This window comes from Chinchilla lanigera, unplaced genomic scaffold, assembly GCF_000276665.1.
Source record: "Chinchilla lanigera isolate Chin_1 unplaced genomic scaffold, ChiLan1.0 scaffold00049, whole genome shotgun sequence".
NCBI lineage: Eukaryota > Metazoa > Chordata > Mammalia > Rodentia > Chinchillidae > Chinchilla > Chinchilla lanigera.
In genome coordinates this window covers 14,320,854-14,339,070 of record NW_004955450.1, presented here as the reverse complement: position 1 = coordinate 14,339,070, position 18,217 = coordinate 14,320,854, and the positions used below count along the sequence as shown (strand labels likewise).

The following is an 18,217-nucleotide window of genomic DNA, read 5'->3' as shown; positions in this document are numbered from 1 at the left end:
GGGCGGGAGCGCGCAGTCCCCGCGTTTCCCGGGGCGCGCGGGTCTGCGGGAAAGGCGCAGCCCCCGCCACGGGGTGGGAAGGGAGCCCGGGGCCAGGCCCCGAGGGAGGAAGCGCCCCTGGAGTCCCCCGGGAGACGCTGCCCCGGCCGGGGGGACTCCACCCACAAGGTGCTGGGAGACCGGCTGGCCGGCCTGCCGGCCTGGTTAGCTCCGGCCCGGCCGCGTCCTGGACCGAGCGTACCTGCGAGCGCGAACGCCGAGCGCGGATTGCCCAAAGGAGCTCCCGGTGCCGGCGGAATAGAGCCCCTGTATCCGCGGCTGCTCACATCCGCGTTCTCCAGGGACCCATCTACAAGTGGAAAAGGCTGTATCTTCACGCCCTGGAGATGAGACATTGCATTGTGGACCCCCCACCCCAAGTCTCTAAAGGTCCATTTGGTGAATTTTAACTTGTAACCAAACCTTAATAGTCTCCAAACTTTGAATCGTAATTCTTTTCACTGGCCTTATGGGGACGTAAATCACGACATTGTTATGTTACAGATGGAATCTCTTTATGATGAATTTCAGATGCACTTACCCAGCGTCTGCGTGACTTTAAACTTTGGCAAGTGGTTCTATAGAGCGTAACAGGGAAAAAAATATTCCAAAGCTAAGTTTGCTACCTACCTACCTCTGTTCTACCTCTGTGAAATTTTAATTGTTCTTTTCTGTTGGTCTGTGTTTCCACTAACAATTTTAAATGTTAAATGGCTAATCGCTGTTGCATTCACGATTAAATACAAATTCTGGCATTTCTTTTCCACATAACTGAGTCACCCTTGCCCCTACGTTGGGCTGTAATTTAAAACACATGCAGACAGTCAGCATGGCAGAAAACAAAGATTCCCCCGCTCCCTGCCCTCCAAGCCCCTTTTCAAGGCAAAATTAAGTTTTCCAAGCATTTACAGAGTTCTCTGATTTATAAGGTCAGAAAAGTTCATTGTCTTTCGGTCAAGCTGTGGCTTTATAACAAAAAAGTTTGATTTCAGATACATTCATCCTACTATAATCTTTTTCTTTAGAAAATTTTCCAAATAAAGCCACAACAAAAGAAAAAAAAAAGAAAAAGGAAAGGAAATTGTAAGTGTGAAGCCAAGACCTACCCATGTTAACTCAGCTGCCCAGCCATAGCGAAGTGGGCAGAGTTTCACATGAATCCACCATACCTACTGTAATGTTTACAGTTGTGAAATGAAATCACACCACGTTCCCGTGATGCAACGACGTCGCCCAGTGTGGCCCCGCCCCACAGTTCCAGAACACCCGCGGTGTAGATTTGGTTCTTGATTTCCCTTGCCCTAACAACGAGGAGCAGCCAGGAGGAGGAAGGACACCAACCCCCGATCCTGTTGGTAGGTCCTCAGTACGATGTTCTTTCCCTTGTATGAAGGGTGAGAACATGTCAGAGATTGCATGTCGTAGTCTTCCACGCTAAATGCAAATGAAGCCAGATGTACACCTCTGAGCACACACAACATCACTTGCTTTAGAAAATAATGCTTTGAAAATAACCCAATCCATTAGGTCCAGCCGGCCTGTCAGACATCTGGCTCCAAGGTAAATAATCTTACATCACTTGCAATTGGTATTTATTTTCAGACCGCTCAAATGAAATCAGTAATAGGGGAAGACATGTATCGGGACATAAGCTCTTGCAATTACAAGGCGTAGAATCATTCTTCCTATAGAAATGTCCCCAGTAGAAATATAATCTCATAATACTTATTTGAAATGCTTACACATTGATTCAACAAAGACATTTCCAGGGTAATGTAATACTGACCTTCCCCTTTAGAAACATATTTCATTCACATCCTACAACTAACGAGCCACAGAATTTCAGATATTAAGTCCTAACCTTCCTATGTGGCTAGATGCTATTTGGAATACATGCCTCTATTATAGCTCTTCAGCTTTTAACTCAGGGTTTATTACCGTTCTTTTCACTGACACAAAGCGCTCACAAAACTTTGAAAGTAAAAATGAGAGGCTGTGTTTTTAAAAACCACTTGAAATACAAATTTTCTATGGAATTATAAGTCTCCAGCCAACCCAGTCAGCCAGGAATGAAAAGATCCACATCTCCCTTCAGCAATACCAAACTGGAGTCCTGCACGATACATTTCAATACAAGAGTTTTTAACCCACCATATATTAAGATACAATACCATAGAAGTAGAATACAGTATTGAAATACAAGTATGTAGGAATAACTGCTTGGGTTTTATTGAACAGTCCTCTGGAGTGCCTACTGTAGGGGGGAAATATAGGAGTAAGCAACATCTTTTTCTTTACACCAAGGAAAAGAAAAGAGAATACTGCTTACATGAAGATAATTAAACAGGACAAAAATTCTCTATTACGAATGATGTATGTTATGTAATAATCCCAACACAAATGTTTCTCTTGAGTAATCTCTGAGAAGACAGCCCAGAGCATACTTCTAGACACACGTGATCCATCTTGGAGTGCCTCAGGGATAGCTGCAGACCCACATGGTGTCCCCTTATGCTGGTTTCACACTGGATCTGGCATTTAGTAGGAAGTAGAAAGATGCTTCTATTCCAGATCGCTCCAGACCCTGCTAAGAAAAGCCTGGCACACATTAGCAGGTGTCTAGACTGCAGTATTGTCAACATGTCTATCTTCAGGGGTTAAACAAAGAAGTGACCCTTCATAAGAGTACAGCTGAGTTGTCACTATACGAGGTCTGACCTTAGGGTCTGCCACCCCGAATCACACACAGCAGTGCTGTTGGGGAGAACGTCAAACCGGTGGACTGACACCCTTATCCACATCTGCAAGTGGCTCGGAGGACGAAGATGATTTCAAAGTTCGCTCATGCTTGTGACAAGGCGTCTTGCTCTTGGGCATGTGTCATCTCGCTAAGTGGATCAATTTCTTTCTAACTGAACAAGAAAGGGATCAGTGAAAGGTTAATGTGGTCCTAGGCGGCTCGCTTTAGCTGAGTCCTTCCCCCCGCACACCCCTGCACTGTGGTCTTTAGAACTTGCACCATTCTGGCCAAAAGGCGGCCAGGGACCAGGCTTCTGAGGAATCCAACAGGGTGAGACCCGGTGAGTTCAGATCACTTGGAAAGCCAAGAGGAGGCACACGCTACCTACGTAGCTCACAGGAGCCAGTGTCTCATAAAGAATATGTGTGAATGGAGGAATTCTGCTAAGACACAGACACCAAGGGCAAGAGAGGGAGACCCCTTGTTCATGAGTATGAGGAGGAGGGGATGAGGCTATCGATATGGTCTACCTCATTCATGATTTTGAAACGAATAGATGTAGAGTTAAGTACACAGAGTCCATGAAGTACAGTGAGACAAAGCCTCATCGCGTGTACGTGATCACACACGTATTTCTCAAAAGCAACCACACTGACTGAGTACCTGTTATGTGCCTGGCACCGAGCTGGAGAATCAAGCCAGAAGAAGCAGCGGCCCCGGACTGGAGCATCTTGCTCGTCAATTGACCTTTGCTCAGAAACCCTACACAGGTCGGTTCCCGGAGTAAGCCGCGATCCCGAAGGAACACCGTGTCTGGCGGCCTGTTGAGAAGGTGTTGCTATAGCACTTTGCCCCCACGGTTGACAGACAGCTGCAAATCATTAGAGTGGCTATTAGTGTAATTGAATATTGGAGATGAAAGATTTGGCAGGATGGAGACAGTGGTGCAGGGCTGCTGGGATTTCTGGAACCTAGTATTACATACACCTGTGAGGAAACTCCGAGGACCGGCACAGGTTTTGTAACCATCACAATGAGGAAAAGGGTAAAGTTCACAAGGCACGCAGAGGCAGGCAACCTCCACAGAACAGGTGGGCAGCCGGTGCCTGTCTGCACAGACACCTGCCAAGGCGCTATCCAAACAGAAACGGGTCGGGGCAGGAGGGGCTTCCATCCCTTTTACTCCAGGGGTGTCCTCACCCCATGCCTAGAGCTGGCAGAAGAACAGGCCATTCAGGAAATGATTGGTTTTTAATGAAGGGATTGCAGGAAATACAAATATACATCAGAACCTGGAATCCTGGGCTCTGGCTTCACACTTGTTGCTAGTTGTTTTCTGTGTCACCCTGGCCGGGTCGTTTCACCTCTCAGGACATCGGTGCCTCCCCCGTGGAATAAGGGAGTGAGAACAGCCCCTTGGGGGGGGCATCTCCTGTCAGATGCCCCAGGGCCATGCCCAGGATTGCATCCCCGGGCTTGGGAGGGTCTCCACCTTTCTCTCTGCTGTGCTAGGTCTACTCACTTCAGGAGCCGTCTCTGTTTCACTGATTTCCAGGGTATGAGAGACAAAGTGAGGGGCAAAACCAGCCCCTGTCCCACTCAGTAGCTGAGTGACCTTAGGCAAATTCGCCTCACCACACGTACAGGAAGAGCAGGTCCTGGAGGGCCACTGGGAGGATTAAATCAAACAATATTTTAAAAGGACAGTGTGGTTTTCTCTCTGCAGGGATTCTAAGAGGGGCTGTGGGCACCGTCCCCACCAGCCCTGACTGGACGACACTGAGAGCCTGTGCCTGGCACCCAATACCAAGCTTTCATCAAAGATGTGCTAGAATCACTGTCAGATGCAATTCTGCTAAACTTTCTACGATTTTGGCATCCTGTGTGTGTAAAGCAAGTAGTATTTATTAAGCACCTGCTAAGAACTGGAAATAGAAGATGAATAAAAATTAAATTACCCATGGGCTTCAGAGGCCATGTGGGCTGGCAGCCTTTGTATTTGTGTCTTGTACCTGTAAGAGAGGAAACTCCCATCCAATGAGCAGTGGCTAACCAACTCCTGTGTGTATCTCATGATGCTGGAACACACGGAGGGGAAAGAAAGGATCGAGGCAACAGTCCGTCCTTCAAGGGGCCTGCAATAATCTGTGCAAAAGGAACGCGATGCTCACAGCGTAAGCCAGAGCATGTGACACACACTCCAAGTGTTCCAGAAATACAGTGCAATGTAAGGCAAGAATAAAAGAGGTAATTCGGTGCAAAGTTCACCTTCAGCTTTCCAAGGAGGACGTCACGAAGGAGACAGAACCTGAGCTAGACCTTAGAGACAGCCCTCAAATCTAAGAGGACAGAAACGGCAAAAAAGGGCCTGTGCGAAGGAAGACAGAACAGGTCAGAGGGCAGAGGGAGGAAAGGCATTTTGCAGCTAATGAGCTCTTGTAATGGAGCATAAACACACACAGATGAGGAGAAGAGCAAGCCCAACATGTAGCTATTTCTGCTGTCTTTCCTCAGAGTGCCTAGAACAGGGTGCTTCGGACTATACACACACACACACACACACACGCACACACGTACACATATATATTCACAGACTGATTTTTGGGAAAAAAATATCTGAGGGCAGAGAAAGGAACTGTGCTTTAGAAAATAAATCTTTTTTTTTTTCAGCTTGCCTATTTCAGAGTCTTATTATAAGAATTAATAGTTGGTTTGATAGTCATAAAGTTAAATTACACTTAATAAAACACATAGAGCAAAAGAGTTCCGCATCACGGCACGCTGAGGAAGGATAAAACTGGAAATGGGCATTATTTCATCAGAGTGAAAAGCTAAGCAGAACATTGGGGGATGAACAAGATAAACCAAATGTTGTTTGATTGTGTGTTGCATCCATTTCAGGGCTGAAAATTATCTGACAGAGTTCTATTAATATAGATGCTTTCCATATAGGCCATATTTTTAAAAAGAATGATCTTTAAAATACATTACCACATAATGGAGAAACGATACGCAGTTAGAGATGGTTCTCCCTGATTTTTTATTTATTTATTTATTTTTGTCATGCATGACCAAGACTGCAGAGCAGTGTAGGCTTCACTGGGAAATCCAAGTTCCGCACCCAGGAGCACTGCAGGAGCAAATGCTGGCATTCTTTTGCTTTCACAGAGAAAATATGTTCCCGTTCAGTCAAGCAAAGTAATCAATTATTCTACATTATGAAATACTCATTTTATAACTATTGACATTTCAGACAGTTGTGCCGCATGTCAATAGCGGTTTTGGTGCTCACACTGAAGCTCCAGCTTCTAGGCTGGGGTTCATCTGGGCTGAGAGTGTCTGATCAGAAGTCTATTCTCTGCTCCCCAGAGCCGATCTATTATTTATGTCCAGTCCTGCAGGTTGGCAGTGTGTTGTGAGCACTAAAACAAGAACAGACTTGACTATGTATTTTCATTTTAATAAAAAATGTTAAAGTCTTCTAAGTATGTTAGGCTCATATTTAAAAAATAATTACTACTCTCCCCTCAAATTAAAAACTATTCATATGTTTTATAAGATGGAGATAGATTGAATCAGGAGCCCCATTCAGAAGCTCCAAAATTCACATCAGATTTTTACTAGCCAGTTTAGCTTTGCATCACAAAAGGTAATTTTCTGAAATCAAAGTGGATTCCTAATAATTATCCAATACTGCTGCTGTTGCTGCTTTGTGCTTTCCTGATGGTTAACCATCTCTTGGGGCTTCCTCCGTGGTAGACTGACTTTCTGTTCTCTTAAAGGTTCCATTCATCTAACAACATCCTGTGCTTTTGTGATTCTCATTTTACAGATGAGGAAATGAAGGTAGAGAGAAATTAAGTGACTCGTCCAAGGGCACAAAGCTAGGTAACTGTAGAATAGTAAAAGCAAACAAAAAAGCAAACGACTCAGCCAACCAACAAATGGAAAAACCCCAGGTAAACTGACTCAAGGGTAGGCACTCAATCCTTATGCTACAACTCAAATATTATATAATTGTCCCTTGAATTCAGCACTACTAGGTATTTTTAAAAGAGCAACCTGACTACTCCATGAATCAAAAATTATCACTCCATGAATCAAAAATAACATCTAGGCATGGGCACAAGAAATGTTTTTTATCAGTAGCTCCTGTAATAAAACAGGGTTAGCATGTGTCATCATTATGCATCATTGCACAATTTGGTAAATTATTTAATTACTACTAATGAAGAAACATACTGTACATGGTTGTAATTATTCTCTTTGAAAACAATGTTGCCATGTGTACATTTAAGAAACAGTTGCTACACATTAAATTAACTCTTGAGGGGATGTTTTTTCCTTTAGATTTTAGGGTTAGGGTTACTGATATGGAATGTCAGGTAGGGTTGTAAGAAAACTAGAAAATACGAAAAGCCAATATTTGTATTTCTAAGAGACCCCAAACCAAAGGACAAATGTGTCAAAAATGTAAAACAGCAAAGTTGGGAGTCCATACTATTGCGTAGAAAAAACACAAGCTAAAGATCTCTACCATTTTCACATTTGAAAATTGTATCACTGCTGCCCTTTATGGAAAGTTTCGGCAATGTATACCATGTAAGGTGTCATCTCATTTGCTTTAATCACCTAACAAATGGCTTTGATAGCATAATAATCTTAAGCAGACGCATTTAATTTGCAATGCACATTGAATTATCGTCATTTACTCAGTGACTGAATAAAGAGTGAAGCATAATTTTGTTCTCTGTACAAAACCATAGGACATACATAGCCTTGAGATGTTTTGACAACACATCTTTTGTAAAATGTAATTTTCTAAATGTCAGGATGCAAGGGAGAAGGAGGGACTTGTCCCAGTACACGTGGCACATATTACTGAGGAACTGTGGAGAGGTTGTTGACTTCCTTGTGAAAACTTAAGTACAGGGGTCTCAGAAAGCCCAGCGTTCCGTTATTCCGAAGGGTAGACACAGGTGTGATAAAACGAGCTTTCGTAAATGGGAAGTAATGGTGACTGAATATGACACCCTTGCCCCTTGAAATCGAAGAGCGTTTCTGTGGCAAAATCATCATACACAAGGAGTGAAAAAGGTAACTACCAGAGCCAGAAGGTGCTCAAAACACCCAAGGACACGAGCTGCTAACCCATCCTTGTCTGCCAGTTGCCCGTCATTAAGTGATCACACACAAGCAAGATAAAAGGTATTATCACGTCTTCTCTGTTGTCTTGTTTTCTCTGTTATCCTAAGGTCAAACTGCCATTTAACTGGATAAATCAAATCAAACAAAATTTTGTCCTCTTACGAATAATGCACGCATTAGAATTAGAGTATAGCTTGCAGATTTCAGCGCTTGTCAAAAATAAGCAAATAAACAAACAAAAAACCCCTAAACGGTAAGAAACTGTTGTCTGTCACCACGTTTGACTTAGGCCTCAGGAAACACGACAAAAGAAAGCACGCGTCATATGTTCAGAGTGGACACTTCTTCATGCGTCATGTCACATAAATTACTACGTAGTGCTTATTTTACACCAACAGTAATTTATCAACTGGCACTACAATAAAAACACATCAGTGCCCTCTGTTTTAGTGTATTTTCTGATGTTACTGTGGCAAACTAGAAGAGCTCATTAAATTTTTTTTATTAAAACATAGTTTACATATGGTAAAATGCACTGTTAACTGAAAACTAGTTTGAGTGTTGACACAGGCATTTAATTGTGTAACTTCCAACACAATCAAGACACCTGTCTCCTGATGTTTTCCTCTGTAGCATGCTTTGCCCTTTAACCCAAACTCTGGCAAATAGGTTTTCTTTTATAGCTCTACCTTCAAAAAGTTGTATTTCAACAGAATAGTCATTACCTTCCGGTCTTCTCTACATAGCATTAATGCCTTTGAGATTTTCCCCATGTTGACGAATGTATCAGTAATCCCTTTCCTTTTATTGCTCAAGAATAGTCTTTTTTTTTCTTTTTTCTTTCTTTTTGGTCTTTTTGAGACAGGGTCTCGCTATGCAGTTCAGGCTGGCCTTGAGCTCACTTTGTAGCCCAGGCTGGCCTCCAACTCCCAACAATCCTCCTGCCTCAGCCTCCCGAGTGCTGGGATCACAGGCGTGCGCCCCCACACCCAATGATACTCTATTTTATTGCTGTTTGGTTACTCATACCCTAGCTGAAGGATAGATAGTTGAATTGTTCTCATTTTCTTGGTGACCGCAAGTACAGTTTCTAACTATTCCACTGCAGGTTGTTGTGTGTGAATACGTTTTTATTTTCTGTGGGTAAGTACGTAGCAATGGGACTGCTAGATCAGAAGGACACATGCATGCATTTCCTCAGAAGAAATGCCGAGGGCTTTCCAGAGTGGCCAGGGTGTTTTGCACCCCCGTCAGCCATGCATCTGCATCCCAGCTGTCCCACCCCCACCAGGCCTCAACGCTGTCCAGTTACCTGCCGCACTGTCAGTTCTTGTATTTGCTGCAGTTCCGTCCAGCAGAGCGAGGAGGCACACAGCCGATCAGTGCATGCAGAATCCTTGCTCTTGAGGGAGCCGCGTCAGGCTTGGAGCCTTCTGCCCACTGAGTGATGCACACCCTCGTGGGAGGCGCTTCTGTTTAAAGATGCCTTATTTAATATATTTTATTGATTTGTTAACACGGAGCTGATGGGCAATAGCCCAACTCGTGGACTCAGGGTGGAGGGAGCTGACCTAGCGCACGTTTCCTCCACAGCTCAGGAACAAAGCACAGCTCTGCAGCAAAGGTGATGCTTGGGAGTCATTTTACACAGCGAGGTCATGCACAAAACGCACAAAAATAGAGTAGACAATCATTGGAAAGGCCATTTATTTACAGTAGGAGGGGAAATAAAGTAGAGCACTGCCTTGGGCTATCCGGCCAGGAACCTGCTCTGGGGTGCTCTGCGCATGCGCTGGGGTGCTCTGTGCATGCGCTCATCAGCCCGGGCCCACTGGCCCTGTAGATCTGTGGTGAACAATCCATTTTAGAGAGTATGCAAATCCACCAATGCAGACTTCTCCTGTAATGAGGATAGGCTCTGCCTATTTATTTTTGCCATCCTATGTTCTCAGATTAAATGTCACTGCCTTCAGGAGGTCTTGGCCAGAGCCATAGCCTCCATTAGACAAGATTTGTGTGCTGCTGGCATTCTGTTCGTTCCTTTCCTAAATCTGATTCTTCACCCCGATTTCTGTCATCGTTTGTTATCTCCTCTGTCTTCTTTACTGAACCCTAGACTCTAGGGTCAGGAAACACACTGTTTATCTTACACTGCTCAGGCATACCAGAGCTCTGGTACAGAGAGCTGTGGGTGAACATGTACCAAGTAAGTGAGTACTTCCCCCAAAGCAGCAGGAATGATGGAGAGAGAGTTGGGACTGGAAATGGAAAATCTAGGTTCCAGTTCTAACACTTGTCGGCCATGTGGGATTGATGACCAGTCACTTACGGGCCATATGATTCACTTTCCTCAGCTAGAAAGCTAAAAAAGAAAAAGTCTAACTCTAAAGGTGTTATTAGGACCTTAAAATCTGACAATAAATATGGAAACCATAGTATCAGGCACATTGTTGATATTTAATAATCACTGCATTGTGATAGTTTAGGAACCACAACTGTTGTTTATAATTATATGAGCGATAAGGATGAACAGTGTGAATAGTGCATGCAGATAATACCAACTCCATGTATAATGTCATGTACTAAGAGAATTTTTCACTTGGGAAGTGGACGTTTTCTTACTCTGTCAATCCAGCTACAGTCTTCAGAAGCAGAATATGTTGTAATAAGAACTGGTAACTTATCTATTCCATTTCAGAAACATTTGCTGAACATTTAAAAGTGATTCTTCAAAACAGGATTTTTGCCTCTTTCAAACACTTCTAAAAACATCTAAGTTTAGTTGATAAGCATATCATGATTTAGTCTGAAATATTTTCTTATAAAGATTTGTTGTGTTCCTTAAGAACACAAAAATCAATTGTATTCTTCAAGGCAATAAGAATCAACAGTCTGCATAAAATTATCTAATCTTCCTGTGTGTAACTAAGGCCAACAAAGTAGTCTAAATGCTACAATACAGTGGAAAAGAAGCAACATAAACAAGGCCATAGTTACTCCACTCCCAACTTATACAAGTGATTGTCTTACAAAAGTATGATGATCAGACCTGATTAAGCGACACTATGTAAGACTGCTGGTCTTTCGTACATGTAAAGTGTGATGAATCACTAACCACGCAAGCTAATGACAGGGAGGGAGATGCTCAGTGTGTAGATTTGGTTACAAAGCAGATCAGCAATACCGCAGAATCAATAACGATTATCGCACATGAAACTTTCATGGTTTCTTCAGTTCCATTCACATGCACATTTCTGCAGATGACATATTTTAAAAACAGAAGTTCTCCCAGGGAAACTCCCAACAGGTCTGAATGAATCCTAGGGTTTCAAACACCATTTGCCAACAGGCACGCTCTAAGTGTGCTTCACTGATGCCCAAGACTTCCGATTCTTCCCAGGCTATTTTAAATGATATTGGACAAGGCTGCTGAATGACTTGTCAGTCAGGAAAGGCAGGAAAACAGCGTGACACCACTTCTCCAGGGTTCTTTCCACAACATGAAATATTGGAGATTTTTCTAATAGAATCCAGGCGAATTAAAAAAAAAAAATAACACATTATGCTTCACTTTAAAGCTTTCAGTTTTAACCGAGAGAATGCTTCTAACATATGGCAGCTAGGCTGTGACTCATAGCAGCTTCGATTTCTGGCCAAAGTGTCTGTTTCCTGAGATTGTGTCTGAGCTGCCTGTACATCCCTGGTGGGACCCAGCAGGCATTAAATAAATGCTATTGTTGGAACGAATGAATGAATGAAAGGGTTCCTAATTATGAGCTACAAATTCTTCCATCAACAAAATAATCCCATAGGAAAGCTGCAATGTACTTGGAATTCATATCCATGAAGAGCTCTATTTTCAGCTCTTTACAAATTTTCTTTTGTTATTTATGCCCGACTTGGTCTTTCTTGATTTCTTTTAAAAACTGAAGTGTGAAAAACATAGAAGCATCTCCCAGAACATGAAAGGCAAGTATAGTTCTTAGAAAGTTTTGTTTGTGTGTAGCTTGTGTGCAGTAACTTTTAAAATGTCAGTTAATCCTCAGATATTTTCTAGGAGCAGACTTTGGGTGAGGCACTGAGGGAGATGTTTGAAAAAGGAAGTTAAAAGAACAGCCCTACTCTTGTTTATGTGCCAGTAATTTTCATTAAGATTAAAAGAAGGTCCAAAGTTTTTAGTATATCCACAGGTGAAGCAAGTGATAATCAAAAGTAACCCTATATGCAAACTGCTGTCAGAGGAAGTATATAACTGCCATAAAACTTTTTATAATTAGAGATCTCTTACTTGAAAGCCTTCTGAAGTAGAACACAGAAGAAAACAAAAATAAACCAAAGAAGAACAAAAGCAGAGACACAAAGATCGACAGAGATAAGAGCAAATTCTTAGAACCACAGTTCAACACATGTGCTCGAAATGCCTCTTTCTGGCATGTGCTCGGAGATTATGTTTTTGTATATGAGACAAGTTCTCATAACCTTGATAGCTGGAGGTCCAGTCTACAGAAAATATTAGGAAAATAAAAAAGCACAGCTGCAAGGAGAAGAGAATGCTCCCTCTAGGAACAAAGAGAAGCAATAAATATAAAAGGAAGACATAAAAAAAGGAAAGTTAGACATGAACTCAAGAAGTACGGCAATATGAGCAGATTTAGCACAAGGGCAAATAAATAGCCAGCCGCACCTAACAACCTTTAAGGCCACCCTGAGTTACGGCATACTGCACGCGCCATAGTAATTAATGTTCATACCGGCTTGGAATCCTTAAGGATGGATTAAGCTATGGACTAAAGGATGACAAAGGCTTACATATTTTGAATTCGACTCCTCCAAAAGTATAGTAATTTAGGCACTTAGAAACTGCCGGAAAATTAACTTATGTGGGATATCTATGCTTTGGTAATGCCTATGAACTCAGCATATGCAAACTCACCTCAAACAACAACCCTAATTCCTTAAGGCCTTACAATCAGGCACTTAGCTAGTCTGGTTTCGGTAAGCCATGCTTTGAAGCCTATTGGAAAAAGAAAAAGCTTCCCCTCAGAGGATACTTTTGTACAGACAGGTATTTCATTCAGTTCTAATATTAGCCAACAGAAATAAAACAAAAACGATTCAAACACCCTTCCCACTCTTCTATTTAAAGCCAGCCTGCTTTTTGTAAATGTTTACTTGCGTTATGAGTGTTCGGGGATAAGGTTTAAATTTATGTCATTGTGTTAAGGCATTTGTTGCAATTGCCGCTTTCCTAATAAAGTTGAACCTACCAGAATTCTACGGAGGGGCAGGTTAGCAGTTAAAGTGAGTTCGATGGGAAAAAGACGAACAGACACAAAGAACATACGCACAACGTGGCTTTGTTTCCGCGCCGGGCAGGTGAAGCGACAGGGTTTTGAAGGGACGCTTTCTCTCTGACACAGGAAAGCAAGACCTTCTTTGTGGCTGCGACAATCCTTTTAAAAATCCGCTAGCCTGTTTCCAGGGCAGCTGCAACACGTGTATGAAAACTAGTTGATGTGTTGGAGGCATGGGATCCACCGCCCCCCACACCACCCGTCATGTGATGGGACCGCGGCAGGAGCCAGGAAAGCACAGCTGAGGATGTCCTGGGCCAGGCGCGCAGGCGCTCTGAGGCTTCCGACTCTGTCCCTCTACATGTTGTTCATGCTCCAGAATACCGCGCTGGTAGTGCCGCAGCCACCCTGGCCACCTCCAAATTGCTCCTCCATTTATGATTGTATTAGTGCCCTTATGCTGCTGTTAATGAGAACGCAGGGAAAGGTGACGATTTGACCCCCCGCCGAGGAAGAGGCAGACAGGGTGGTCACTCTACTGGCAGAGGGGCGCCTGCACCTGCGAGGGTGTACCCTGGGGCTCAGCCAGGCTGAGGTCGCTAATGGAGGGGCTGGGACGCCAACCCTGGTTTCTGCCTCAGTCCAGCTCTCACTGCTGGCGGCCACCCATGAGGTACTGAACACCCAGTTTCCTGTTAAGAATTTATATTCTGAGGAACTTGGGTTGGCAGGCAGAAGGGAAGAGTTCCACCGGATGACTTTTGAAACTGAAAGGAGAGGCTGTCTTCTATTTCTTTAAAAGACGTTTTGTGACTAGTTATGTCTTCCTTTCCATTCGTATGTTTTTACATTATCGCTTCATTCCTGCCACAAGAGATAATTTACGGGATTCTTCAACAACATGCCACTAATAAATCACCAATTAAGTTTTAATTAGTCAGGTCTCCTGGCAGTCTACCGAAATCAGGGCTTACTATGGACAGCTTAAACCAGGCCTGGCCGTGTGAGGATCGCTTTGCAGTCTCTGGACCTTCCAGTGTGACAGACACACATGGAATGTTCTACAGGAGGGCCCTGGTGTCCATCAGAACACTGGCTTCCGATATGAAGAATGTATCCAAAACTATATCTCTTCTTTTTGGTGGCTTTGTTTTTTCATTAATTTATTTAAACCTTTATTGTACCTTTCACTCTATGTTTTTATTCACTCACGTGGGGCCGTATCACATGTATTTACAATAGCAGAAAAGAAGACTTCCTAAGATTAAATCTAAAATCAACCTCTCTCCACATTTAAGGGATGATCATTCTGCCTCTCGGTGCCTCAGACCTTTGCTTTTAATATCTTCTGCTTGCTCCAAAGTAATGAATTAGTTTACAAAAGAATCATAATAGGTTTGATTGCCTGTAAAAATACTACCTGGTGGTAGAGCTTTTCAAATAAAACATCTGACATATTTAAGCGCAGATGCAATGGAAAAGAGGAAGTAAAAGAGGATTAAGGTGTGATGTGTACATGTGCTAATTCCCTACTGTGGATATATTCATTATACATCACAAATATGTCCTACTAAAAGAATCCAAAAAAGAACATGCCAAATTTATGGCAGGGATGTCGAGGGAACAAAAATGTGGTAGCTTTCGGGTTTAGTGACTTACAGTCTCAGGGAGACACAGAGGAAGTCCCAGGAATAAAATGCTCCAGATGGGATTCCCACCCAGTGTTCTGGTCCTTGGGTCATACCTGGGAAGGGGGAGGACACAGGTATCGATGCAAGGTCCCTAAGATGGAAATGAGTTGGCCTGCCATTCATCATTTGCAGTGGTCAGAGACAAAGCCATTTATAAAAATGCCGGCCACAACAGAAACGGCTGCATCTCAGCCCAAAGGGAGAAGACCCACAACAGGCTGATAAAAATGAAATGGTGTTACAGGAATCCTTATCCCAGCACCAAAGTGGCTGCCCAGGAGAGGCCTGCTCAGTAGCCGATGAAAGGCACAAATCCTGGGCTGCCCACTGGGGCAGGCAGGGCAGAGCAGGGAGGGAAGGGCCTCATCTTCAGAGGCTCAGTGGCCGGACTCCCTCCGATGAATAGATAACACAATCGCAGGGCAGGCTGTGGGGATGAAAGTAGGAACCAGCGCAAACAGAAGAACGGAGGGAGACCATCAAAGCGGTGAAAAATAACAAAAGTCCAGAGACTGATGTGATCAGCACCCAAATGCTAAAATTGCAGCTCCAGAGAGCTGTTTGAAGCTGCTAAAGAGATTTAATACAATCTGGAATGAACAGAAATCGCCATCAAACAGAACAGAAGGGCCACCAAGAGACCTCAAGGAAGGGCGACCGGAGGGAACGGAAGCCCTACAAAGCGCGCACTTGCCAGTGTCCTTTTGAACATCTCAATCATTCTGAAGTACCGTGTAAAACACACACGCGGGCGCACACACACGCACACACACCCACACACCCGGGCCGGGATCTGTGGAGCATTTTGATGGGAGATGTTTGTCAAAGGTCTTAAATAACGTAAGGCAATGGCAATCCATCGGATCTTCCGCTCTGAGGACCAAGAGCGAAGAACAGACGCGGGCTGATCAAAGAAGCCTCTCATCCTTCTAGCACATCTGCAATGTCCATCTCACCAGGAGCGACCTTCGGAGTGAACTTGGGGAGAGCTGTGCTCTTTGGCTTTGTCTGGGTTGCAGTTAAATTCAGCAGGAAGCAGGCCATGGCTGGGAACCACAGCACAAAGGAAATCACGATAAGGAGGTGGAAAATGTGGGCCTGAGTGACAATGAGTGAGATGAAATAAATGACTGCTGGTTTTGTAAGAGACCGGTGGAATAAAAAATATGACGGGTTATCCGTTTTAAGGTTCGTTTCCTATCACTGTTACTAAGTAGGCAATGCTAGAAATGCACAGTTGAGCAATAGCACCCAGGAAGAAAGAGGGAATGAGAAAGAGGGAGAGGGAGAGGGAGAGGGAGAGGGAGAGGGAGAGGGAGAGAAGGTGGGGGAATAAAAAGTTGAAGAATCAGAGAGACTGTGGATCTGTGTTCAATCCAGGGCTACCATCCAAGTCAAAACTGTGAATTTCATTCAAGTACGATGCAGATAAATTGCATAGTGGGGATAAAACAGATTTTTAAGAGATTCATTTTTGATGCAAGTTAACTGTGGATAAGCATGGGAATGTTTTGGTTCATGTAAGGTGGAAAAATCAGAAGATGATCAAAAGTTTGTAGTAGACAGAGCGGAGAAGGCGTGCCACCTAAAGTTTATAGACGGGTATCCTGAACTGAATTTCAGACAAAAGGGAGGAAGGAGGTATTTCTAAGTAGAAAGGAGCAGGGGGAATTTGCATTCAGAGATAAATAAAAATTCTCTTCCCACACAATTCTCTTCACCCTGCTGGGCTGGGTATTGTTACACAGACAGTGGAGAGTGGAAAATTCCGTACTCTTAAATGGGTCCAATCTCTCAGATCTTAAAAGATCTCCAAGAAAGTCCCTACGGCAAGGGTGACAAGAGCTTTGTTTTGATTTCTCTGGTTCTAAATGTTGGTCAGTCGTTCTGTGTCCCACCATGTCCCTCCTCTGAATCAGTGACCACACACGTGCGAAAGAAAGGCTTCCACGAGCCATGCGTTTAACTCTGCCCAAATCTTCTGGGTCTGGATGCTGCTGGATTGCTGTCAATATAAAAATACACCGTTTGCATAATTCCATTCTGCGTTTTCTTTTGCTTTGTCCTGGTAGAAAACAAAATCACCATCTGTCTCTGCCTCCAAAAGAATTTTAAGTTTGTGAAAAAACAAAACAAAACAAAACAAAACAACAGAGGAGGAGGATGAAGTCTTGTTTGTACAAATGGCCTAGAGAACCCCAGCACCTAGCAGGTGCTCAGTAAATGCATGCAGCAGGCCGGGCGGGCTTCCCCGAGAGCTGGGTAGAGGCAGAACTGCCTTGGGAACCCGATGCACAGACCCGCCTTTCTGGCACAGCCATCCTCACTCTTTCATCACTGTACTCAAAGATATTACTGATGTTGGTCCTCTGGTTTTGCTGCTTTCTTCCTCTGACTGGACTAACCGAGTCTACTCTGCTCACTAGCCGCCACTTCAGAATCCCGTCACGCAGCGGAAGGCCAAAGGACATTTTCCCCTAAGTCCTTTTAACTTCCTGGCATTCCGTTTTTCAACCCTACATTAAAGGTGCTCATGTTTTATCCTAGTCCTACCAGCCAATGGGTGGCCTCAAGTTAGACTAGGCAGGGCTTCTGTCAGCTCTTTCCCTGTTGGGCACGGGGAGAAGGAACCCAGGAAAGTGTTCCCTCAAACCCCTTTTCTCATTTTCCCTTGGATGTTGTTACTGAAGGTCTGAGATCATTTATTAAGAAACACACACTGGAGACTAACATACGCCAGATGTCCACCTCCTCCGGCCACTGCCGGCCAGCAAGACTGATTTCTCACAAGTTCTCAAAATGCCAGCTTTCTTTTCTTGTTTCCCTTTTCCCTCCCCTCTGCTCTCACCCAACTTCCAGTCATCCTACACGTCATTCAGGCTGCTATACCAATTCTGTTTCTTTGCCAAGATGAGACCTGCCAACTTGAAAAAGAAAAAGGAACCTCCCCTGCTTCTGGAATGTTCCTCCAAGCCTCAACTAACCCCAGGCAGAAAGCGGTGGAAGTCAGCCCAGTCGAAGCCTGAATTTAGAGTCATAATTTTTACCTCCTTTGGCAGACAGTCCCCTAGTATGCGCCTGAATTATCATCCTCGGGGTATTGCCGGGCCCAGCATTAGCAAACCCAGCAGACTGATACGCTCTGCACTTCACAGAAGAAGCCCGAAGGTGAGACCTGAGACCACCTCTCCCCACACAACCCCGTCCCTAGTGGTAAAGTATTTTCTGCAAGCACAAAATTAGTTTATACTTTAAGGGCTTCGGAGTTACTAATTTCAACTAAGTTAAACTAGAGGGCAGAGTAA

At 43.9% G+C, this 18,217-nt stretch overlaps 1 protein-coding gene across 2 annotated transcripts in view; it reads right to left on the bottom strand.

The window, feature by feature from the left end:
- Rora (RAR-related orphan receptor A) overlaps positions 1 to 18,217 on the bottom strand; it is a 172,413-nt gene that overhangs the window by 95,541 nt on the left and 58,655 nt on the right. The window contains exon 1 of one of the 2 annotated variants that reach the window (XM_013518926.1): positions 1,146 to 1,164. The exons of the other annotated variant lie outside the window; for it this stretch is intronic. Coding sequence (XP_013374380.1) covers positions 1,146 to 1,149 — 4 coding nt within the window. The 5' untranslated portion in view covers positions 1,150 to 1,164. Of the gene's footprint in view, positions 1 to 1,145; positions 1,165 to 18,217 lie in introns of those variants that run through there. 2 annotated transcript variants of the gene reach the window in all.